This window comes from Varanus komodoensis, unplaced genomic scaffold, assembly GCF_004798865.1.
Source record: "Varanus komodoensis strain SLA01 unplaced genomic scaffold, ASM479886v1 scaffold7_1, whole genome shotgun sequence".
Lineage (NCBI taxonomy): Eukaryota > Metazoa > Chordata > Lepidosauria > Squamata > Varanidae > Varanus > Varanus komodoensis.
Window position 1 is genome coordinate 4,774,475 of NW_025336479.1, and position 26,124 is coordinate 4,800,598.

At 45.0% G+C, this 26,124-nt stretch overlaps 1 protein-coding gene across 4 annotated transcripts in view; it reads right to left on the reverse strand.

The window, feature by feature from the left end:
- SEPTIN9 (septin 9) overlaps positions 1–26,124 on the reverse strand; it is a 238,280-nt gene that overhangs the window by 82,096 nt on the left and 130,060 nt on the right. For all 4 annotated transcript variants that reach the window (XM_044454011.1, XM_044454010.1, XM_044454013.1 and 1 more), the window contains one exon: positions 22,117–22,773. In XM_044454011.1, coding sequence (XP_044309946.1) covers positions 22,117–22,773 — 657 coding nt within the window. The remainder of the gene's footprint in view (positions 1–22,116; positions 22,774–26,124) is intronic.

Here is a 26,124-nt window from a genome sequence, read left to right on the forward strand (position 1 = left end):
ACTGCACAGAAACTGTTGCATGTCAAAACAAGAAGTCTTGTGGTACCTTAAGAACTGAACCACTCAACTGACGTGGTCTCAGTTCACTTCATCAGATATATGAAGAGTTATCCTCTCAAGTGACAGCTTTCCATGGTTGCACGTGCGGAGAGGTCAGCGAGAGCAGACATGTAGAAAGTAGAAAGTACGGGACAGAAACAATCAACTTCAGAGGGGCCACACACAAAATAAATTTTGGACAATAATCCAGACATCTTTGCATTTGATGAGCTAATTAACCTACACGATGCAATGAAAAGCTTTTGTCATTGCCCAAGCCACAGGACATGTGGCTGAATCTTTTAAAGAATCACAGCTGTTTCATGCTTAAATCTATCTTTGAGGTTCCTGGGTTCAACAGTGGCTAGTTTAAAGTCACAGAATGTCCCCCTATTGGTTTCAGAACACTGTTGCTTTTGATGTCAGATTTGTGTCCATTTAATTTTCTGCACGTGCGTATGCGCGCACACGTGTAAGGATTGCCCTGCTTGACTATGAAAAGTATTTTTCCCAACATGGTGCCTTCTGGATTTTGGGCACAACTCCCACTGGCCATACTAGTCAGAGCTGACTGGAGTCTTTTAGGTCAGGGAAAGCTGCAATAGGAAATTGCTGCTATATGTCACACTGGGAGATGAGCAGGATATGAACCCAATATTGTGGGTGACATGATTAGGTGCTGCAACTGTAGTGCCAGGGTAGATATGCGGAATGTATTGGCATCTAAGCCTGTCTCCGGACCTGGTTCAGGTGTGCGCTAAGATGTATCTGGTCTCTCTTGTTGCAAGTATGTCTGCTTTAGTTTGGGCAGCTGCCTGCAATCAAGACCAGCATGCGGCCCAAGTGTCACTGTCCCAGATAGACGGTGGATGGTTGATGCTTTTAGCTGGGAACCATAGGTGAGAACAAGTGGCCTTATTGAGTCCCTTCTTCCACTTCGGTGGGCGCATACTATAGTCTGAGTAAAGCCTAATAAAGCCCTTAAGTTGTGCGGCTTAGTACAATGAGTCTGAATGGATGCAGTCATATTTGGCTGCATGCAACAGATTTCATGGTGAATTCAGGAAGAATCTGCAGGTGCTGCATGGTATTAATATTATTATTTCATTTCTATAATCTGGGTGGTGTACCGCAAAATATAAGAACCATAAAATACAATAGATAAAAACAGTGAAAATATTAAAATAACATAAAAGAAAATTAATCAACTATTTAAAAGACCTGGCCAAGAGGAAAAGGCACCTGGCTAATTGCACCAGGCCTTTGAATGACCAGGGAAGTCTTCAAAGGCCTCTGCAAAGAGGACTGTCTTAACCTGGCACTGAAAAGATGGCAAATTCGGCACCAGGTGGGCTGCAGCAGGGAGGTGTTTCCTAAGATGGGGGTCACCAACAAAAAGCCCCCCCCCCCATCAGTTGCCACTGTCTGAGCTTCTCAAGGGGTTGGCCCCTGGAGGAAGGCCCCAGAAGCTGAATATAGTGTCAGGGTAGACGGAGGTTGGAAGAAGCACTCTGACAGGTATTTGTGGTCCCAAGGGCTTTATAGGTTAAGACCAGCACCTTGAATTGGGACCAGAACTATACAGGCAGCCAATGCAAGCAGGCCTGAACTGGTCTTATGGATGTATAATGTTTGATCGTCTCTGCTATAATGTGGTACTTAAATGTCCCTTATGTATTTACACAATGTCTAGAAAGTGAACCTGTTGCATGGAATTCTATCAGTGACTTCTGTCTGAGTCCAAGTGATGAGGAGGTCATCAAAGTGGCTCAAGCAGGAAAGAGGCATCATGACAAGTCTATCCTGAGGACGTGAGCATACTGTGGAAGAGCTAATCCGAAGGTTTATATTTGCCCCAAAACTGAAGTCTGGTGGATAAGTACACAATGGCAGCATTTGGTGGCTAGACATGTTATAGCCTTCGCAAGGATAGCATCCTGAAACACTTACTACAGTCCACCAGGTGGATGTTGGTGGGTATTTTGAAAACTCATGATAACTAGAATACTGTTTTCTGAGAGTCTGTCAATGAATCTGCATGTCAGGCCTATCCCTTGTATACTGGTGGCATGCAGCTTTTTTGAAATGAAAGCTGAGTTTATCAGAAAGCTGAGACTAGGGTGTGTGGAACTCTCATGATGTGATCAGTAATGCATGGGTACATGTCTAGAACTATCTATACTCCTAGATCTAGATAGCAGCCATATCCTGAAAGGTTCTCCCTACTTCCAGTACTGCCACCTTTACTTGGCTGTTGTCAGCTCAGGCCTTCCACAGAGGCTGTTGCCAAGCATGCTACCTAAGCACATTTAACCAGGTATGCCAGGGTTTGAACCTGTATGGATATACGTTCAAAGCATGTGCTCTCTTTGAGCTACAGAGCATCCATTCCATTGCACACCTTTGGCACATCTGCTCTGCTGCAAGATCCTACGTATCTTTGCCTTTATCACAGTCACAAGGGCACTATCGGATCCAGGGCTGCTGTTCTTAAAATCCTTTAGGCTTACATTCAGGATTTGTACTTAAGTAAACAGAAATGTTTGTTCTGGCTCGGTGGCAGGAAGGGAGAACAAGCCAGTGACTTTGAGGGAAAATCAAAGGGACACTGATCCATTCTTCTGAATAGATGATTACTGAGGATGAACTGATGACTCAGCAGCCTGGGGCAATGAGGCCAGCTCATTTCCTGACAAATGCAAAACCTGGAATGATGCAAGTGACAAAAAGGGAAAGAAAAGGGCGGTCTGATAGCTAAACTTTATAGGATCCCAGATTATCTTGTTCCTTTCTCTCTCTGACACACACACACACACACACACACACACACACACTGGGGTTGCTACTTAGCAGTCGAATAACTTACACTATGATAGTTTATACACATGATGATGAGTTGACATGGGATGCATGCCCTCATGTAATTTTTGGTCATGTTTGGGTATTAGTATGTGATATATATATATATATATATATATATATATGCATATTTTTAAAAGACACAATACTTTGTCACTCCATTAGTCTCTCTAGAAGACCAGAGAAGTATAGATTAAGGACAGAGCATGGCCATTTACCAGAGATTTGCGGATACCTGGAAGTTTCCCTCACAGGACAGCTTTGAGTAACTGGGTGGGAGGGGGCCATCGTTGCCATCACCACCACCACCACCACCTCTTTGTATTTATATTCCACCTGGTTACTTCTTGTGAGGGATCCAAGGCTACTTAAATAGCTCCATCTTATTCTCACAACAACAGTCCTGCAAGGTAGGTCAGGCCGAGTATGAGTTAGTGGCCCAAAGTCACCCAGTGAGCTCCCTGGCTGGGTGAGGACAGGAACTGGATTATCCTGGGTCTCCTGTCCAACACTCTCACCCTCCTAACACACTGGCTACGCTCCCCCTTCACCGCTATCACCCTGAAGTTTCCTGTAGCGTTCTTCATGTTTCAAAAAAGCCGCAGTTGCTTTCAAACTTCCCCTTCCACTGTACCTTGCTGCTGGGGAAAGCATCATCTACTGAGTTTCGGCCTGTCACAACAGCTGCTAAAAATCTGCACATCTATCTTTTTCAAAAGATCTTCTTCTGTGGGCACATGCATTGCATAGTCACAATAATTCTTGAGTCATAAATATTAGGCTCATATCCAATTTGTGTGTCTGTGCGTTTTTAAACATGCACATTCCTATTTGCTTATAACACTGATATACTACAGTGCTGAAGGTTTTTTCCTCCCATTGGTTACCAAAGTTGACAACATTGTGCTCTAGGGGGACAACTCATGAGATATATTTTGGATAACAAACTTGCCAGTTATTTGCTTATCTAGCCCAAGAATGAACACAAGCAGAAGTGTGGAAACTGATTTATATTCTCTCCCACACCTCCACCTATACACCCACTCTCTGAAATGCTTCTCATTGCTGAACCCCAGTCCACATAAATATCCAGAAAGCTTGGTAACATTCCCAAAAACAACTATACCACTTTTGCATAGGAGTGTAGTCACTTCTGCTATACAAGCCAATTTCTGAGGCTTTCTGGCAAGCTTCCAGTCCAAAACACATTTAAAAAGAAAATGTACCAATTGCAAAAGAAAAGAAATCTGCCTCTCCAACATTATCTTTTCTGAAAACATTACGAAGCAAGGAATAATGGCTAGGCCCCATAAAGTTTCAGTTCAGGCTCCCTTCCAAGAAGAGTCACTTCTTCCATTTATAGAGATGCTGTCTCCAGATTTGTTGCAACATCCCAACTCAAGGAACTCAACTGTGCCGATGTGTGTGGCTTTAAAGGAGAATTGAAAAAAAAATCCTCCAAGCTGGCCAATTGTTAAGTTATCTTGTCTGATCACAATGAAGTCTGATGTTGCCCAAAACAAAGCTATCTTTGTGTACTCTTAATCCACTGCTTTAGCGCCCTGTGTATGATTTATTGTGCCGCATGCCACCCGTCTCTTTCCCTACCGCATTCTGCAACAGCACAGAGGAACATTGTTCTGAAGCAGAACCAGGTCTCTATAAATGGCTGGAAACATAGTGATCCAATCGAGACAAGTCCATTCTTATCTTGTTTCTCATAAACCAGGAAGGTATTTATTGGATGATGCAGCAGGGCGTCACTCAAGGCCTCACCTCTGGGCAGCAAGCTGTAAACTCAGCCTTACAAGAGGGGTCTGAGCCATTGAAGAGAATTTTCCCCTTCCTGCCCCAAATGTGGGGGGTAAAGAAAATTGTCTAGAAGGGGTGTGACAAGCACGCACCCTGATTTACTTAAACATCATATCAATAGTTAAAATCCTGAGCAATCCATTGTGTTGAGGCCCTCTGCTACCAAGGGACATCTAACATTTTTATCTCTGTGGAACTGGTCTAATGGTCTTTACCCATGGAAATGTCATCTAAACCCATCATAGCTGCCCCCCCACCAGATGATTGAAATAAAACTTCCAGCATTCCTGTCCATGTTGGCCAGGCTGGCCAGAGTTTATGGGGAGAGAAGTAACTGATAAAACCACAAACCTTGGAAAGTCAATGCAAAATGCTACTTCCTGGACACTTCTTTGTTTGGGAAAGATTGTTTTGCACAGCAGTTAATTAGCCCAAAGGTGGCACACACACTTTCATGCAAAATTCAGAAAGCCAAGGATTGTCTGTCATCAAGGTGGCGCTCTGAGTGGGCATCTGACTACATACTTGCTGGCAACGTTCACTGAGATTCCATGGAACATCTCTATGCCTAACGACTGATAAAAACAGGAACCACGGAAAGTACACACGAAATGCAACATTTGCTTTTATGTTTTTATGCCCTTTAACATTACATTCAACATTATAAGGCATTTAGCCAAACCATGCAGTTTTATTCTGCTTCTGGGAATGGCAAGAACACAAAGAAGATGCTCTGTACGTAAAGAGAGGCTTAATCTGCTTAAGGAAATAAACTGCCATGTTAGGTCTGAGTAATATCTACTGATTATGGTAACTTTCCTTAATATATCCTACTGTAGGTCATGGGGGTGATGTGTCAGCAGCCACCATTCAGAGCTAGATCATCTCTGAACATGGAGGAGGCACTCTTAACAGAAGTGGCTGGAGAACACTGATACTTCAGCAGTCCCACACAGATGCAGCTGATCTTGAGAGCCAGTGTGGTGCAATGGTTCAGAGCACGGGACTGGGGCTCAGGTGCTCTGGTTTCTAGCCCCCACTCACCATGAGGCCAACTGGGTGACTCTGGGCCAGTCACAGACTCTCAGCCCAGTCCTAGCCCACAGTTGTTGTGGGGATGATAAGATTGAGACCAGCAGTAGAAGAATGATGTAAGCTTCTCTGACTTCTTTGTAAGAAAAAAAGATAAGATATAACTCTAAGAAATAAATAACATTCTTCAAGGTCATGATATGCTGTCATCGAACAATGCAAAACTTGGTTTTGTTGGATGTAAACCTCTTGCCTTCCATTTCCAGTGGATGATGCTAAATGTATGTATTAAAGGCAAATCAATGATCCACTCACTAAAGAAATGCAGGCAGTCCCCCAGTTCAAATGCCCAATTAACAAACAACCCATACATATGAACAAACAGCCATAAAGCCTGTTAATTTAAAAAAAAAAATTACTGTGGAAAATCGTCATCCCCACAGAAAGAAGCAGCAAAAGGGGAAAGAAGAAGGGCCTCAAAGCATCACCATAGAGGGAGAGGAAGCAAAAGGGGAGAGGAGGAGGCCTCCAAAGCAGGGCTTCCTGCCCTGTCCACCCAAAGAGGGAAATCTCTCCAGGACTTCCTTGCTGCAAAGCAGCGGCACTGGTGAGTTCGAGTGGGGGGCTAGAGTTTGGACTGGGGGGCAGCCCATTTTCATGGGGGTCCTGTGCCGTGAATGTGGAGGGCTAACTATACATGCTCTGACTTGTGAACATCATTATTATTATTATTATTATTATTATTATTATTATTATAACATTTCTATGCCGCCCCTTGCCGAAACCTCGGGGCGGCTTACAACATGACATATTTGGCTTAAAGGCGGAATTCCCTTTCTCAGGGATGGAACTCATTCATAACCTGGGGGCTGCCTGCACTGGACTGCAGGCTCATGTTAGGTCTTCCTAGTGGCAGCAGCAGGGTGGTACCAGCTGTCTGCTGGCTTTGCAGCAAAGGGCACGTTTAGCTTTACGTGGGTGCCGACACAAGCAGTGAAGGGGCTGTGAGAAGCAATTCCACTGCTTTTGCCCACCCTAGCAGCAGAGCCCCAGCCAGGTTCCAGATGATGCTTTACAACACCACTTTCGCTGCCTGCCATAAATGCATCCGAATAGTCCCACCGCTTCCTTTATGGGGTTGTTTAATTCTAGATTGCATCTGTCTCCTGGCACCATTATTAACTCCACCACTCCAGAGGGACTGGCTAGGGCACTCACAAATCCCTTCATTCATTACAGACTTGAGCTCTGCAAATGAGACTGTGTGAAGATTAATCTGTTAAAACAGGGAAGCAGCCTGCAGTCTGGCTGCGGTTCACTCAAGGGGGTGGAAAGTGACCATATGTCAAGTTTATTAATAACTGCTTGAATTGGTAATTGGTCCACACCTCGGTTCAGATGCAATACTCCACATGTCAGAGTTTACTTAATTTCTTAACGTCCAGATTTAGTTTCTTCTTCTTGCCTCCGCTTGGCCATGACACAGAAGCCTGATCTCCCATTACAGGACTGAATGTGTGGGGCAGAAGTGGTACCCTGTACTGCCACCACTCCTGACCTCGGCAGGTTCAGCTCAGTGGATCAATAACTGTGCCTGCGAGAGCAATGCAGGGCTCCGTCTCTGCAAGGGAGGACTCTGGAAAAGGCAGCCCCTGGTTATGCTGAAATTGCTTAGGCCACCCTTGCCCAACCTGGTGCCCTCTAGATGTGCTGGACTGCAATTCCTACCAATCCCAGCCATTGACCATGCTGCCTGGGACTTACGGGGGTTGCAGGTCAGCAGATCAGGGGGCCACCCGAGTGGGAAAGATTGGCACGGGCTGCATGCAGGTGTTTCTCTGAATACAGTGAGTTCAGGAGCTGAGACAGCTTTCCTTACTCCAGTCCTTCACTGTGATGTATGGATATGCCAGACCCTTTTAATACATGCACAGGGACACACAGAGAGAATCTGCCCATAAAAATTGAGTTAGCCTGCCTACGGCTATTTCCAAGCTGGCACATACTTCAAGCCCCCGAGAGCCGCCCCGACTCTGCCTCGCCTTGTAGCACTGTGAGACTAAAAGGATGCCAGGGACAGTTGCTCACCAAGGATGATGAGAGCCAGTCACATAAAGCCCAGTGGCTACCTAAAGAGTAAAAAGCCAGTCTTCTGGGAATGGGAGCATGATGCTTGCTGTCCGTAGGACTAACAGCCCATTGTTATCCCACACCATGCCCTGACTTGAGTGGATCATGGGCACTGGAGAGAAAGAGTGCTGAATCATCCTGTTCACAGGCTCTGCTTGCCAACCATCTGCCACGTCTTCCGGCCAGTGCTCCTGCTGTCCATCCCAAGCTTTGTTTTGCAAGCTTACCCTGGTGCTGTTCCGCACCATGTTGCTGTGCTTGCGGCTTTCCGCATGCACGCCAAACATTCTTGAAGTTATGTACTTGGCACAGATACTCGGATGATGTGTGTCGTTAGTGCTCTGGTCCTATTCACACATCACTCTAAAGGGACGGGTTCCTTTAGAGGGGGAAAAGAAACGTCTCCACACGTGATCTCCATATACTGAGTGCTTTTGCCTGACTGGGTTCATAGGCTGGCTTTCGGGCCTGGGTCCGATCGTCAGTGTGCCTCACCTCAACAGTGTGTTCCCGATTTTGCCTCCGATTGTCTGTGGTTTTGTGCTGGAAATCTGCAAACTGTGCACAGGGGCGGAGGACTATGATGAGCTTTCCGAGCAGACAGTGCACTAACGAGTCTCAGATTTTGCTCCTTTGCTTGGGTGCCATTACCTAAAGTTCATTTATCTGGAGACCTCATTAGCCAAGTGCTTTTTAGATTTGCCCTCACATACATTGAACTGATGTGAGACGGGAACATGAGACTCTGAGGTGAATCTGAACAGTGGGAAAGAGAGCCACATTCCCTCATCAGCTCAGCCCCTCCCTGCTCTTGCCTTGACTCATATTGTCCCTTTCCAAATTGAAAGCACTGCACTTTTTATTTTTCCAACTTATCTCATATTTGGCACCTGCCCGGCCTACACAAAACTGTACCGTGTGTACTCTTTGCCTGCTCTCTCCGCCCACCTTCTTTCTCTGCATCAGCATCTCAGGGCTGGAGGCTCTTTCCTGTTTAAAACTATATCAACACACACAATCTAGCCCAAATATGTCAGCTGGTTTGTATGTTTCCCCAACAGCTTTCAGTCTCTTGGTGCAAGTTAAATTACTGAGCTGCTCAGGGAGTGGAAAGGATCACTCACTGTTTATCTGTACTGCTTTTTGCCTGGTTTTTATTTTGGGAAAATGTTGTTCTGTTTATTATCTTTTAAATCTGTTTAAACCCCTGACTACAATTAAGCAATTGTAGCAAGCAGCAAGAGTGAGTCCTTCAAAAATAAGGCTTTCAAATTCAATCAGCATCTTTCACACCCACCAGCAGCAAAACCCAACTATCCCTCTCACTAAACAAGGTCTACATTGGGGATGAAGGTCTCTTTTTACAGAGTAACACTATTTTTTCCAACTTATCACCAAACTTCATTTACGATAAATCCACTTTATGGCTGCTTACAGCCATGAATAACATTTTGAAGGAGGCTGGCACCTTGACCCTACCTCACACCTGTTTCTGTCACCTTCAGCAAATCCTGGAGCTGAAAGGTCCTAGATGCAGGAGCTCAAGCGCTTCATTGGAGTAAAAAGGGCCAAGTGGGAAAGGCTCAGGAGAGGATTGACAAGAGATGAGGGAAGAGGCCAGCCAGGCCCAAGCATCCTGCAGAAAGTGCCCAATATGAGGATGGAAAGGCAAGAATAGTGCTGCAAAGGAAACGGGGCTCGTGTCAAAGGGACACGATGTTCCGGTAAGGCATGGTGATGATGTTACCTGTTATCCCCCACAGGAAGCAATTTCTACCTGACTTCTCTGTCAAGAAAACTACATGTCTACCTTTGCATTGATGACACGTCTAGTAACAATTCAAGAAGCAACTGGTCACAGGCCTTTTGGAATTCGCCATTACTATGATAGGAATCAAGAGCATCCAGTAGAGCAAACAGAACATTCTCCTGACACGATTGCAGAGGAAAATTAGTTGGGCTAAGCTAAGCCTTTTGGGAGAAACTTCTGCACTATTACCAAGCTTCTGACTGGGGAACTCCAATGAGCTTTCAAGGACCCCCAAGGATTCCCATTTGAAAATGTCTGTGACAAAGAACTAAATACTGCCTAAGCATCTAAGGCATAGCACAGGGACAGAGAGAAGTCTGCTTATCTGGTACTGATAAGTGGTACGATAAATATTCACATGACCACTAGTAAGGATGCTTATGTGATTGGCTGTCCCAGGAGAATTAGAGAAAGAAAACAGGTTAGCTTTGTGGGAGCAACAGTCCCTGCTTCTCTAAGAGCAGGGTTTTAAGTCATAGGAGGTTCTGCATTAACCAAATGTTTAAGGACAGAGATAATTTTTATATGAATTTATGCTGGTGCGTAAGCAACTTCTATCTCAAGGGCTCACAATCAGTAGCAACATATTAAATGCCAAGATTTCTTGTTCCAAAGTATAATTAGATAACAGATCAGAGAAGAAGGAACAAAGGAGGTATACGCCACCCAATCCTTTCAACCACAGGCTCCATACTGGCCATGCTGGTTCCCAAAATAGTTTCACTAATCCATAGTTTTTCCATGCTTTGGGTTTTCTTGGCCTTCCAGATCATCATCTCTGCTCCAGGAGGCAACTGCTCCCCATTCCTCTGTCTTCCCTAGACACATTCGCAGCAAGAGCATTAAGCTCATGTTACATTTCACTCTGCCTCCACATTATGAGTGTGATCAGGAAAACAGAAAAGCAGCAGGCAACTGGAAGCGTCCTGGAGAGCAAGGAAGCTCCAGCAACAGAATGGATGCAGCTGTTGAGCTTGTTAATTGTTTCCTCTCTGCCAGCTGTTTCTGGGACTTGGCTGGAAAAATCACAGGTAATCATCACAGTGAACACATTGTCCCCCTGCAGGCCCTGTCACCGCAGCCCCTCCGTTAGGGGAAGCCATTCCCTGCTGCCGAGGTTGACATTCAGCAGTCACCTGGGGGACGCAATCGCAACCGCCATTTTTGGGTAGCAACGATGCTGTGCCAAAGCCTGTGGCTCAGCTGCTTAAATTGGGAACCATGCGTTTGACACCTATCCTATCCAGACCAGGCATCACATCGAGGCTTTTACATAGGATACGTTAAGTTTGTTCATATGTTCATTAAAATGTCAATTTAAGCACGCGTGTGGTTTGCAGCACAAAGTGCATGCACATGAACAAGCATGCTCCTGATAAGCGGTATGGGGGCTGAGAGAAAGTCCTTCCCCAGTGCTTGTTATAAAGGAACCCAGGGAATCCCTGGATGCCCCCCCCCCCAGCCACCCCACTGTCTGCCTTGGCTCATTGTCAGGAGAAGTGACACTTACTCAGTCAGTCACAAAGCAATTCCTTTTTCCTGACAACCCATGGGGACAAAAAGAAACCGTTTCCCTCAGCTACCGAGAGAATTGCAGCTATACTCAGAAGACAAGGAAGTCTGAGGGAAGGCAGCAGATGACATCGCATCCCTGCTCTGAAAATTGTGCCGGTGCTGCGCCCCTGTGACCCGCCTTCACTATGCCGCTGATGGGAGCAGTTGTACACGTCACCCTGAGCAGCTCCTTTTCCTCGCACACGATGAGACCATGTTCTATAATTATTAGAATCATAGCTATTAAAATATTTTAAACCACATCTTTCCAGCTGTTTGTTATCTTTAATGAATGTATGGTTCACTTTAATGTAGGCGATTTAAAGAAGTTTAATATTTGTATATGAAACATAAGAAACAATAAAAAGCTGCTTTCTTTTTATTTCTTGAAGATTTCTTGAAGTCAGCAATTACTTCTAGCTTGCAGCAACCTGCTTTCTCCTTCAGGATATTATATAAAGCAGTGATTTACTGTTTGGTCCTACTCAGCTCTGAGTCCCACTGTGTTCAATGGGGCTTACTACCAGGACTGCTGCCATACGAGATGGACAATGTGTAGCCCTCCAGAAGTTTTGCATACAATTTCCATCATCCCTCACCACCACTGTGCTGGCTAGGGATGATGGGAATTGTAGGCCAACACATTTGGAAGACACAAATTGCCCAGTGGCACTCAAAAGGTACATGTGGCTACGGACCGATCCTCTGAACAGAGCAATGCGTCATGGAAATATCACTTATTAAAGGGGATAAAAACATGTGGTTATTTTGAAAATAAGCACATGCGTACACTTGTGCATGTGTACAAACACCCTGTACCTGTGTTCACTGTGACATGCAAGCAACTTTGTCATGATGTTATTAATTTTAAGTTACTTGTAAGCTGCCTTGGTAGGACTTGCCTCTTGAAAGGTGACATATAAATAACTGTAATAATCAACTAAATAAGCAAACAGCATTGCAATCCAAGGCACAGCAATGAAAGCATCAAACCCAACATGGGCAAGTTGACTTTCATCAAACATTTCTGTTTAGCTGGAATTATTTACCTGCCAGTATTAAATCAACATTCATTCCCAGATGGTATAAAGATGTCTACCCAAGTACAAATCTGTTGCTGAATTACTGATACAGAATTACAATAATCAAATGTGAAGGGTGAAGCTAAAGGAATTGCAAAGTTTTGCCCCCGCTCAATACGTGTAGCTTCAATTATGGTGTTCAGAGATGCTGAAAAAGACCCCACTTTGCAATGTATAGGTCAATTTACTGGCCACAGGGCTGATTCCATGTCACAAGGAAGATGGTCCAGAAGTACTACAATGAGTAGACTTTGAGACAAGGACAGATTATGTCCATCCACTAATGGATGATTGCTGTTATAGGGAACAAAGGAGGTGGGGGAGTCATTAACTGCTGAAAAAGCATCTGACAAATTTCATTAGGAATTTATGTACCACACTCTTTTCTCTTACAATGCCCTTATCGAGACCTCAGTCCAAGAATGGGTATAGATTAACTATATACTCACCGCAAGTTTCTTTAATATTTTGTTAAACTAAACCAAATTGTACTACTTAGCCATCTTTCCAGCTTTTCTAGGCCAATACAGACGTCTCACCTTCTCTTATAAAGCCAGAATATCCAGTTAACACAACTATGAAATACATGTCCACAAGATTCATTGCAATTTTGGAAAGGGGACAGATTTAGCATGTATCCAATGGTCCCTTTGGTGGGATGCCTAGCTTATTGTATTATAGGATGGTTTTAATTATATGTTTTTCTTTTAGTTGTTTTGTATATTCCTCTTTGTAAAACATAATAAACTTTTTAAAAGGAACTATGAAACACAGCAAAGCACTTACCCACAGTATAAAGGAATTGCAAAACAGCTACAGGGTCGCCCCACTTAAAAAAAAATCCTCAGGATGGAAAAAGGATATGGCAAAGCAGATTTGTGTGGCTGCAGCTTTCTAGGATTCTTTGGGAGTTGGATCTTTGGCCCACTTAGCGCACACTGACTAGCAGGGGTTTCCAGATTCCGAGGCAGGATTTCTTCCCAGCCCTACCTGGAGATGCCAGAGATTGAACATGGCAGGTGCTTTTCCACTAAGTCATGGCACCTTCCTCTGTTTCAACTGTTTCAATGAGCAAAACAGAGCAGTGAGTACACATTGCTAGGTCCATTTGTGCTTTGCTGGGAATGGCCACAGCTAAAACAATCCATCAGTTAGGAAGTGCACCAGGAAGTGCACCAGGGCAGAGACCTGCATTTCTACTGGACATAATAAGGATAATGATCCAAAATTGGCAAAGCATGCCCACTCCCCTGAGGGCCTGGAATCAAACCTTGTGAAAATCAGGACTTTTAGGGAGACATGTATGATCTCATACTCCTGAGCATGGCTGTAGAATGTCAAGTAAACATTTCAGGAAATTAAGAACTTGGCGGACAGGAAGAATATCTCTGCCTTTATGGACAGCATTTCTTTTAGAAGAAAATGGAACCAGTAAGCCTGGCAGCCCAAATCCAGAAATGAAGCATCTGTGTCTGGTAGTGGCTTCTGATAGTCCCAAAGACCTTATCGATTAGATTAAGCTTCTTTAAAGGTCAGAAGATGCATTTTATGGTCAGCCTTGTCTCCATTAGCTTGTGGGACTAGGCCAGACTGTCTTCAGATTCCATGTTATATGATACAGCTCTTGAGCCATTATCCTGCACCATCAGACTGTCTGAGCACATAAAAAGCATTAATATTCAAGACCAAGAATTTAAGTGAATGTCCTATATGGGCAATATGCTATTATTGTGCTCTCTGACCCAGAAAGCTCATCTCCTGCCTTACTCAAATGGATAATTAATTTGTATAAATTGTCCACAAACTGAGACAAGAAGGAGAACTCCTCAGTCCTATTCCAGCGAAGATACTCTTTATATGTACAACACTTGTATCCAATAACTAGTCCATTTTCTACCCAGAAATATTATTAGCATGACAAAAAGTTTTGAATCAAAGTCATCGTAGTCATTAACATCAATCTGAACACATCTGTAAGCAAAAACAATGAACAACCTATAAAATTATTGTTCTACTGTGTTTATTTACGGGTGGGGGGAGGGGGAGGGAGAGAGAGAGAAGCAGAAAGAGGCATAGTAATTCCATCTCTTACACAACAGATATGAAGTCCCACACCAACTCACTGCCCCCCCTCCTTGGCTTTCCTACCTACCCTGCCGCAATTAAACATGGGAAGAAAAGCCTTGTGGCAGCTTCATTTGCAATAAGGGGGGAAAGTCTGCAGTTGGGGAGGGGACATTTAGTCCCTCTCTTCCCCCGGACTGTGCCCTCCCCTCAAAATGCTTCCTCTGTGCTTCCCACAGAAAACTAGGATTTTTTAAAGTCTCTGCCTGAAATGCAAAGCTTTGTTTAAGCCCAAATGTGTCATGGGGGCACTGGCCATGCTTGGGCGTAAGAACATGGGAGGGGGAGCATGCGAAGGAAGGTCCGGGCCCTGTCTGTTGCTGGCAAGAGGTTTGCACCCACAAGAAAATGTAACCTGCCAGTCACCCTTAGTCTGAAACCTGCCGTTCCACACAGAATAACCGCTGAGTAAGGGGGAAAACCCACTTCCGTGCTCAGAAATGCCACATAGTTAGAACAAAAGCAAATCAAGGAAGTCTTGAGGAGACAAAGACAGAGAAAGACATGCAAGTGAAATTCATGAATTAAGTGGGGGCGTCTGTGTAAGGAAGGGAGTTTCCACTGCAGTGCTGCTTAAAATACACCTCGCACTATCCCTGACAGATGCTTGCGTCCAAGAGACACACTTCAGAAAGATGGAGAGGAGGGACTTCTGACCTTCATGTGAGCACCCTGCAGCTGTGCTCTTCCCTCTTTATTATTAGGTCTCACTTAAATTTCAAGAGGGCCAGCCACCAAACTGTCATCACTCTCTCGGTTAATCGGAAGTCGGGAGGTTCACTTCATCCAGAGTGGAGGCCTGGCTTATTCACTTTGGTGCTATGGAGCCAGTTGCTCTTAGACTTTCTCTTCCTGGATAATTCATGGGAACAAAAGACATGATGCTGCATGACTTTCAGGCCTTCCAAGCAAGCAGCATGCCGCAGAAGACGAATGCGGAAGGATGAGCAAGAAGGGTGTAAGTGGAGGCCGAGAGCCAAGCATACTTGCCTAGATGACTGCAGCTGATGCACGAATCCACCTGCTTATACTGTTCCCTTAATGTTTCCTCCAGGGTACAGAGCTGGCGGCCAGGTGCGGGGTTAGGACTTCTCTGGGCTAGAGGCAGAATGCAACATCACTGCTTGTGTGTGTGAGCCTCATAAAACATTTTTAGCAGTGGTTGATTTCTGCTTGCACCCACATCCCCAAAAATCCATCAGTAGAGACTCCCAGCAACATTCTTCCGTCTTCCTCTTTCTCCCCCGGCTTGTGGGACCAATTTCACCTGTGCTAACTCAAATGCTACAGAGACTGTATCCACAACAAACAAGTAGCTAAGAAGTTGGAGCAGCAGTTCAGCAATGTTCCGCACAACACTGCTGTATGTTTTGACACAACAGAATCATTTCTGGTCACTGGCCTTTAAATGTTTTTCAAAGAATAGACCTGAAATAGCGCCACCAGGAAAGCAGTGGGGAAGAAACCCAAGCCACACTTCTCCAGTGCCCCACCTCTGAAGGGAGATAACGAGATATATCAGTGAGCAGGGTAGGCAACCTGGTGCCTTCCATATGTTTTGGGATACAACTCCCATTATCCCTTTCCATACTGGTTGGTGATGATGGGAGGCATAGTCCAAACTATCTGGATGGCATTCATTTGCCTCACTGATTTGGGGATACCCCCTCCCCCACCTCTTCCAAGACTTAAAATGAAGGAAGTCCATTGCATTTGAAGAGAGGGGAAAGAGCCCAGGTCATAGCCATTGTGCCAGTCGTGGTGAGTGACATTAGTATGTGGCCTTCGCTAACAAGATATTTGTAGAGTTTGCCCATGTCTGGCTACAAAGGGCAATGCGCATATTAATTAGAGAAGGGGACTGTTATAAGGATGGTACAAGACTGTAGAAAGACTAGAAAATGTTGTCTGCATCCAGAAAGTGATCCTGCACCAAACCACAAAATTAAAGGTGCAATCCTATGCATGTTTGGAGAGAGAGAAATCTGCAACTCCCCACGTTCCCCAGCAGCAGTGTCTTTGTTGATGCCTGCTCTCTGCCCTGCAGGGTACCTGTACTTTCTGATCAGCACTGGAGACAGGTATCCAGCGATTATGACTGGCTCGAAGTTTCAAAGTAAACTTTCCCATTGCTTTTTAGTCCTATAATGCATTTGAGTAAGCTGAGATCTTAATAGCAAGCAAGCTTCTAATATAATTAAAGCCTGCAAGAACTTCTTCACCCACTCCCATTTTGAGAAGGAAACAAGCTGAAGACAAAACCATGAGGCGACCTGCAAACAATGAACAGAAACACAGAAAACAGCAGGTTTTGGAGCTGAATTGTAGTTCTCCACAGCCTATGAATATTAGTCCTGGACTGGTCATGCAGGAACTTTGAAACTAAATGTAGCCTTTGATACCCTCCCCACCAGCCCTTTTCACTTTGTACAATATCTATGACATTATGGTGGCCAATCTGCATCAGGCCCATGAGACCAGGGAGACGTTTCTTGAAGGAGGAGGAAGAGGCAGTGCAAACAACAAAGCCGGCAGGGAAAAGGATGAAGCAGGTGTGGGAAGAGAGCAGAAGATAATCAGGAATTGCTGGGATTGCTTTAGAGAAACAGAAGTAGCGCTGTTACCTCTGCTCCTGGGCTATAAATCTGCACAAGAGGCGACTTGAACGGAGGTGTGCAAGGGGAATCCTTCGGTCCTGCTTGCCTTTGACTCTTTGCTTATACTGGCGCAGGGACTCCTCAGGACTGAAAGCCCCCTTTGTTTTCAACGCCCTGCCTGTGGCTGTCTCATGTTTTATATCTCTTGCCAGACAGCTGCCGCCGTTGTTCCAGCCTTACTCCCAGCAGCTGCCCTGGGATACTGGAGCCCCCTTTCAATCAAACTCAGCTCCTGTCTTCCAAGGCAGCTGTTCCAGGACTCTCTGACTTGGGCTCTGTGTCTTTGGACTCCGTCAGGCATGATGCTGATTTCCACTCTGATGGTGACCCCCCCTCCACCCCCCCTTCAAATGGGTGTTTGCAGCTCTTCACATACACATTTTCCCTTCTGCTGCTGCTGCTGCTGTTCTAAAGCCCCCCCCCCCCCATCTCCTCTCTTTTTGAAAAGTCAGGGAGAACGAACAAGATGTGATGACATCACACTGCTACACAGCCAGTAGGATTTGGCTCTGTAATGACGTCACCAGGAGCCACCCATTAGGAGGCAAAGCTTCCTTTACGGGTAAAGCAGGCAAGACCCAGCCAGAGATCATTTAACAATCCAACAATACAAGCTTGCTGAAAAAGGGCCCTTTTGATGCTGACAAGATGCCCCCTTCCTTTTGACTGAGTCATTGTTCTAATGTTGATCTTAAAGTAATTGCTGCTATCTAGTATTTGCTTTGCTGCTTTCCTTCACCAAGGATCCCATCTTCTAACAAAACGGTAAAGGAGGGCGTAAATAGGTCTGGTTTGATTTTACAAGTTTTATGGGTTTTCCTGATTCTACCATGATACTCCTATGAAAACCACTGAATGAAATCCTAAATTTTCATTCTAGTTGCTTGCCAAAATTTGAGTGAAAGTCAGCAGGGTCTGCTTTTAAAGCTCTGCCCAATGCAACTAGCTTTATGCTTCCACGGGCTGTTTCTTCCAGATACATCCTCACAATTTCCTTTTGTTCCACAAGGAAGCATAAAGGAATGAGAAGACAGCAGCTCAGCCATGCCTCCTATGGCCTATTCTTCCAATAATTCTTTTCCACCCTGGCACAAGTGAGCAACTTGTGGATCAGCACATCTGGAGGGCCACAAATTCTATTAGACCTAGCCAGCATAGACAATGGTGAAGGATCATGGGTGTTGTAGGCCAAAACATATCGAGGGCAACAAACTCCCTATTGCTGCTCTACGAGGAGCTTGGATAAAACCTTGGGATATAAATAATGCCTTTTTCAGTAGAGCACAGTTTTTCTGTATGGCAGTGAAGAGCCGATTTGGAGAATCCTGTGATTATCACACAAAGGCCATATAAATGCAACACCTGTCTCCAAATTCCAGGGCACGAGTGACAAGGAATAGTTCAATTACAGGAGCTCAAGAACAGCTACGGACAAAAATTGGTGGCAAGTGACAGTGTGAGTGGTTCCCCATACCTTCACCTGTTCCCAAGTCAAAGCAGCCCCCAAACCTTCCTGTACAATAAACACAGAGCAAAACCCCTCATATCCCAGGGAGGCACAGCAGTATGAAACTGAAAACTGGACAGACCCACTGCACAGACATCTGGACTGCCAAGTGTCCCAAGCACCTAAGGGGAAAAAATTACTGGATGATAACCAAGACAAGGACTGACTCCTACCACACGTCCAGGGTAGTCATAGCAAAAATTAAGATGCTCTGTAGAGAAAGGGAGAAATGGGAGGTGAAGACAGTCTGTCTGGCACAGCCAAAAACAGAAGGGGCATTTCACTCTGATTATTAATCCACAAACAGCATATTCATGGAATGGCCAAGACAAAGAGGACCTAACTATTGACAGGAAAACAGTACCTGGCAGGAGAGAGAAAGGGGGAATCAGTAAGCAGGGAATGGAAAGTTCTCTGAAGGTCTTAGGCTGGGAAGTCTATTGGCCTTTTTAAGCAAATGACCATAAAATAAGACAAGATTTGGTGGCAAGGAGGAGGGAGAACAGGCGATGTAATGTGTAACTAGACTAACTGAAATTGAGAACAAGATAGAAGAGGAAAGCAAGGGCCAGAGAAGACAGGATCTGGGATTGTGCTAAAGATTTTCATTTGATTTGTTTGCCACAGTAAAATGAGTCTGCATGCCAAAGCATCATGATGACTGGAATGCCACATGCATATCACAACCTTGCTGGCTGAACACATTCCTCAGAGAGAGGTTCCCAGTGCTAGAATGCTTAAGAGGTATATCAGATGTCCCCTTTTTTGGGAGCTGAAAGGATAGACCAAGGCAAATGCAGCTCCAGCAGTGATCCTCATCCTATTCAACCGCAAGGCTTTGTCAGGGTTAGTTCCTAGGATACTCCATTTCCCAGACTCAGCTCAGTTCAAATCTAGTGCTGGAAAGCAAACTGTTCACAGCAGGATTCAGCGCAAATAATACAAAAGTTACAGGTAGCAGTGTTGAGTCAAAGCAGTGCCTGGGTGGTTAAATGAGTCATTCTCCAAAGCACCTAAACATTTTGTCCGAGACAATTTTTGTATAGGACGGGCTATAAATATATCACATAAATAAATAAATAATAAAAATCGCAGGTCATCACACTGATTTGTTAGAAAGAAATCTAAAATCCACTTACAATTAGGACAGGATGTTAAGCCCAGTGAGGAATGGGCATCGTGTGTGTGAAAGAGAGGGAATAAAAGCTGGGCGTGAACTTTCTCCAAAGTCTACAGCTTGTAACAGTTTTAAGACGGAGTGCAGGAAGAGTGATGGACATGCTCTGAGGCTTAACTTTTAGAGGAAGCACGTGGCAGACGATGCCCAGCAAAATCATACACGGGGCCTTCACGATGGCAACTGCCAGGCGCAGACATGTGACTGAAATGCAATTACAGGCCTTTGTCAGCCAAGGCTGAGTGCAGTTTCAGAAGAACTTTGGGGAGCTCCCCTGCATTTCTGAAAGATGCTGAAAGCAAAAAGGGACTGGCCAAAGGCAAAATGGGTTGGACTAAACTACTCTCAGTACCTGCATAGATTAGCCTTAAGCTCTTATTGCTGGCTCCTTTGACTTAGGAGCAGAATTTCAGCCTCTCGGGGAACGCATGCAGGCACTGGAAAAGCATACCCTCAGCCCCACAAAGGGCAGCCAAGGGCAGCTGTTAAGGGCGCACTATTTATTTCCTTAATACAGAGAGGAAGAGATTAGGGGAGATGGGAAGGGGTTCCCCTCTGGTTAGTGATGCTGCCCGACACTGGGTGACAGTAACAAGCATCATACCTGCCCTGCTTGCCAAGTAGACCCAGAATCATTTTGGGAAAAGGCAAGGAGATCTTATATTTGCCTCTGGAATTCTTCTTAGCCCCTTCAGTTTAGCAATGCCAAACTGTGGGTCATGCAATCGAGCCCAATCAAAACTCCAAGATTTGGGAAAGACACCTTTTTCAATCTTTTCCAAACCCCTTGTGAAAGCAGCCCTGATCAATATCCCTGTTTGCACAGCACTACCAGGTATGTAGGGAGAAGAGGAATGTGCTCAAGGGCTTGGTCCCTTCTGCCACATTTTCAGCAGCCCAGCCCAGCCCAGCCCAGCCCCCTCCCTGAAGCCCAAACCTCTGCAGTGGGGAGGCGTTCCTGCCCAGGTGGGCTCCCAGCCAGCTTTAGAGCTCTAATGGGGCAGTGCACAAACTCAGAAGTGAGTCCTATGTGAGCACAGCCAGGAGGCTGGGAACACACAGCCAGTGAGCATCCCCCTCTCCCCACTCCTGAGATGCTGCACGTGTGCAGGGGAATACCTGGAAGGGGCATTCTGAACACTCTGCCTGCCTGCCTGCCTGCCTGCTTTTCCCCTAGAGAACGACAAATGGAGGACTCATTGAAGATGAGCGAAAGCCCCAGGGAGCCTTTTTGAGGCTGCCACTATGCAAGTCTGTAGCATCACTTCCAGGCTTCGTGTCACGTCAAACTAACCATGGCTTTACAACAACAACAACTACAAAAAACCATTCAAAGCAAACCATGGAAGGCATGAAAAATAATAAAAATGTTCATATAAAATGAACCAAGTCACCTAAATGCAAGGTATACAGATGATATTTGAAGGTAGAGATATGAAGGCCCAGGGAAAAAAATACAGAAAAATTGGGGGTCGGGGAGTCCTTGGTTTGTTTGCTTTTTCTGAAAAATTTGGAAACAGACCATTTTCCCTTCCTTCCTGCCCCCCACTCCATACACATCTCCATCTGAACGCTTCCCCATCAGCTCTATTCCAAAAAAGCAAAGAAACATTGAACAGAGACCTTTGAACATGTACAATTATTCTATCTCTGAAATTTGTGATGGTACTAGCATAAACTACTTTGGCTCCATAAAAGCAAAAGCAGCCCTCCTGTTTTTGACAGCTGTCTATAACTGGTTGGTTGGCACTCCGGCAGGCTACAATACAAAGCTAGTGGGTTATGATCATAAATTGGATAGTCCTGCCCTAGTAGGATTTCCTCAGAAAATCTACTGTGTACAAGGAACATTTAAAATGCATCAGTTACACTGGAAATCACGTAACAGAGAATTCCCAGGATGGAAGCACCAATGGAAACACCAAATTTCTGCCATATTCTCACTTAAGTGAAATTGGCCTAGGGTCAGAATCCCGCAGCACCTCTAATGGAGTCAGTGCGGTAACAGAGTTCACATTAAACAACAAATGAACCAACAGGAATATCCAGTGGCATCCAAAAGGCACACGGTTCTTTTCTAAAAGTCTGCAGTGAACTTGAATGCTGGACCATTTTGCAATAAATACACATACATGCTTATGGACATGCTTGTGGTAATATAAAGCACACAAAATTAAACCTAATTCCCTAATGCTGGAAAACTCTAAGGTGAGCTATGCGCAAACAACCACAAGCCAAAGCACTAAGCTGCACCTCCAAAACAGTAACTGATTCTACCCCCAAAGAAGAGCATTCACACACACACACACACAAAAATCAAGTCCTCTTCTTACCTTCTTGGCTTTTGGGTGGGATTTCAGTCACTGCTAATTGTAACTTTGTTTCTGTTGGCGGATGCTGATTGGCTGAGAAAAGCTCCACATTTTCAGTCTGCCTGACTGGTGGTACTGGAACCTCTGAAGATTTTGTTACCTGGATCTCCACACGTTTGGTGGCAACATCAGGCATAGGTGGACTAGTAGCTTCAACTCTGCGTTGTGTTGGTTCAGGAATCTTTGAAGGGACTTCCATTCTGCGAAGAGCTTGGTCCTGGGGCTTCCCTATATTGATCTCAGTCCTTCTTGGAGCAGTCTCAGGGGGCTTGTGCCCCAACACATCTGCTCTCTTGAGGCCAAATCTTGACGCTCCTGAACTGGAGTTTTCCACTTGCTTTGATGAGATATCAATGGAGATTTCTGTTCTTCTGGACACTGTCTCAGGATGTTTTGGTCCAGAGAGCTCAACTCTCCTCAGAGAGGACTTAGGAGACCTTTGTGCAGAAGACTCCACATGTCTGGAAGGACTCTCTGAATTCCTGGTGCCAAGCTCCTGGAATTTCTGTGTGGAGCTGGATACTGCAGACCGACCAAGAGGGTTGGGTGTTCTTCTTTGTGGAGTGGAAGAATTGGATGGCTGATCTACTTCTTCAACCTCAAAGGATCTCTTCAGAGCTGAAATTTATAAAAATAATCAAGTTTAAGCAACACAATCAAGTTGATGAGGTTACTGTCAGCAGGGACACAAGCAAAATCACAAAGTTCAGGCTCCCATGCTTGGCAACTATTCAGCAAAGTCATGTTTCATTAAATGAGGCCCTTCAAACCACTCCTTTTAATAACTCAACTCACATTCTCAGCCTGGGAAAGGATGGGACCTCAGGGATCTTAAGAGAAACGGATGAATTTCTTACTGATTTCCAAGCCTCTCCAGAGAGCACCAAAACCCAGGGAGTGTCCTCAAGACTTCAAAGAAGTCTGTGGGTGCTCACAAACCAGTGGATCCCTGGGATGAAATGGGTAACTTATTACCCATTCCAACTCCCTTCCAACTCTTTGGTCTTCAGCAATCATAGCTTCTTGCCCTTGAAGTTTGTCTTGCTGCATTTATTCAACTAATATGGGCTCCAACTGCAAGACACTCATTCAGAGATTAAAACCATGGTGGCTTACTAGCTGGAACCTACACACTCAAATGGCACAGGCATCCACCATCCGGTTTTCCCAAAAAAATCCAGAGCCACTTAAAAAAAAAACCCCCAAGCCTAGCACTATCAGACCCTTTCTGCAAGGCCTATGTTACCTCAAGAATACTTTTCATATTATGTTTTTTTTCTGTTCTCATTATCAAGATAACCAGGGAGCTAGTGTCCAGAAGGAAAATGGCTGAAAATAGATATCATCGCTCTACATACATGAGCAAGTGTAAATCTGCAATCACCCTCTTGCAAAATAGGCAAAAGCTTGTTTGCCAGGCACACATCTCAAATGAATGTCTGACTGCTCACTCACACGTTACAAAAACAGCAACATCAACTACTTCCTTAAATATACATCTGGAAACTATCTGGGAAATGGACCCCAGTGGGGTTGATAATCCTGTGAAATCTTGCAAGCCCTTTAAGTGTATGCACTTAATGCAGCACTAGAAAGCATCTGTTCCACACTGTTTTGCATTTGGGGGTCAGCTCGGCTCACATGCAACACAAAGTTCAGAAAAGCTCAGCCTGCCTGGCCTCAGTGCAGCTGCTAACATACTAAAGCTTAGCCAATTACTTGGTGTTGTAACTGTGTAGAAAGAGCTTTCTAAGATTTGCAAAATACCAACACAGCGATTGTCATTTGCAAAATTAGCACAAATGAGAGAATTAAATGAGAGAATCTACATCTATCAAATAACACGTTATTCTCCAGGTCAAAACACAAAAGACCCCCACAAAAGCCTGATTTTTCCTCCCTCTCTCTCCCTGCCCCCCATAAAACAGAGTGGCCTCCATGTTTGCTTTTTATAACTCAGAGGGGCTGCAGATAACCCAGAAGCTCTGTCCCTCCCTTGGCCAATCCCCCTGGGCACCAAAGGAACAGGCATAGAAACAGCTGCTGCCCAGGCCTTGCATGCTTCTGGCATGGCAACTTCTTCAGATGCTTTCTAATACCTCAAGCTCTGGAGCTGTTGATGCAGCAGCATGTGATCAAAACCCAGAAAAACATCAAAGCCTTAGGAGCTAGGATGGCACTGCTGGAGGTCCCCAATCTGTGAGCATTGTAGTCTAAATAAATAAAGGTATCTCACTAAATTCAGAGTTGCTACAAAGCTCAGCTGGCTTACTGATTTATAAAAAAGCAGAACAGCTCAGACATGGACTGCAGGAAGATGCTTCACATTTTTATGAAGCAGAAGCACGTAGCTGACTGGGTAGTCATTCCGTATTTATCAAGGGATAGGGTAGATTTACACAGGAAATAATATTGGTATTTAGAGATGACAGGAATACTTATTGCAGAGTAGAGACGCAGGAGCATTCCCTAAGTCTAGAGCATGAAGAACGCTCCACATTGGTTCATGCCTTAACCACTTCACAGTGAGCTTACTGTAACAAGCTCTGTGTTGGGCTGCCCTAGAAAAATGTACGGTGTAAACCGTGGCTGGCAGACTTCATTTTGGTGTGCATTTTGTAGACCATCTAAGACCAGCCTGGGGAAAGCATCACAAACTTCCTGTTTGTTTCTCAGCCAAATTCAAGGTGGCGGTTCCCACCTGTGGGTCTCCAGCTTAGAAACCTGAAGAAAACACCTCTGCCTGTACAACCCTTCCCTGAGGGCACATTCTTCTTGTGAAGCCCTATTAGAAGGTGACGTTAGTGGGGGCTGAAGGCAGGGCCTTCTCTGCAGCAGCACCCCAGTTGTGGAACCCTTCCAATAGCATGATGGGCCCCGGGCAAAGCAGTGTACTGGGGCCCCTACGACAACTACAACCAGAGTTAATTTTGGAAGTTTTCCAATTTGTCAAGGGTTAACATACACGGATTAGTATGGGGCCCACAGGCAAGTGCCCATCAGGCCCATGCGACGGCCCTGCCTTCCAGTGGACCTTATTATTTGTCTATAGGCAACCAGTAAGGCTGATACTGCTCCAGGGGGATTTTACTGATTAAAACTGCTGCCTGGTTTTAGAAGGGCTTAGTGTTACATGTTTTATCAGTTTTGTTTAGCTTCATTTGAAATGGCTGCATTTTATTGGTCTTGTGGCTTTATTATAAACCACACACTGGATTCGGCCACAGCATGTTGAATGGGGAGGGAATTCAGAAATATGCAGAGGAAATAAACAATTGTGGGGAGTGCTACCATAAAGGAGGGCTTATGCTTTGCACAAAGCAGACTCAGTCCCCAGCATCTCCCACTAGAAGTAGAAGCTACCAGGTTCTGGGAAGCACCTCTGCCTCTCACGGAAGAGCTACTTCCAGTCAGTGCAGAAAATACTGGGCTAGTGACTAAATTCACTGGGGTCATGGGTCACAGATCAAGGTTTACCTATTGCCCTTCTCTGACCCAGTTCTCACTCCAAGAAGCTGTGGATTAACCCTAAATAACCCAGTGCTCCAGACTTGCCTGTCACAATCATCTCCTGCATGCAGGCCAGTTGAGTTGCCCATTAAAAGATGCACTGAGGGATGTGTGGGAAGCACATGACAGATAATGGGTTAACTAACCCACAATTTGCTGTTACGTGTAAATCGGGGCAATGAGGGCAGCAGGGAAACACTGGCCTGTATCCTGGAAGCCCCGCAGCTTTTTCACAAGCTGCCCATTCAGCAGCAGAACATGCCCAGACCACATTTAGAGAATGCGATAAATTGCATGGACAAGCAAATGCAGCCTGATGAAATGGAGCTTTATCCATGGGCTGTTTAAGCAGAAAATGTGGTAGTGCAGTGCAGGAAAAGAAAAAGGAAGTGACTTCATCAGTGCGTAATTTCTGATTTTTCACATATTCAAAGGCCTCCAGTCAGGAATAGGAAACCT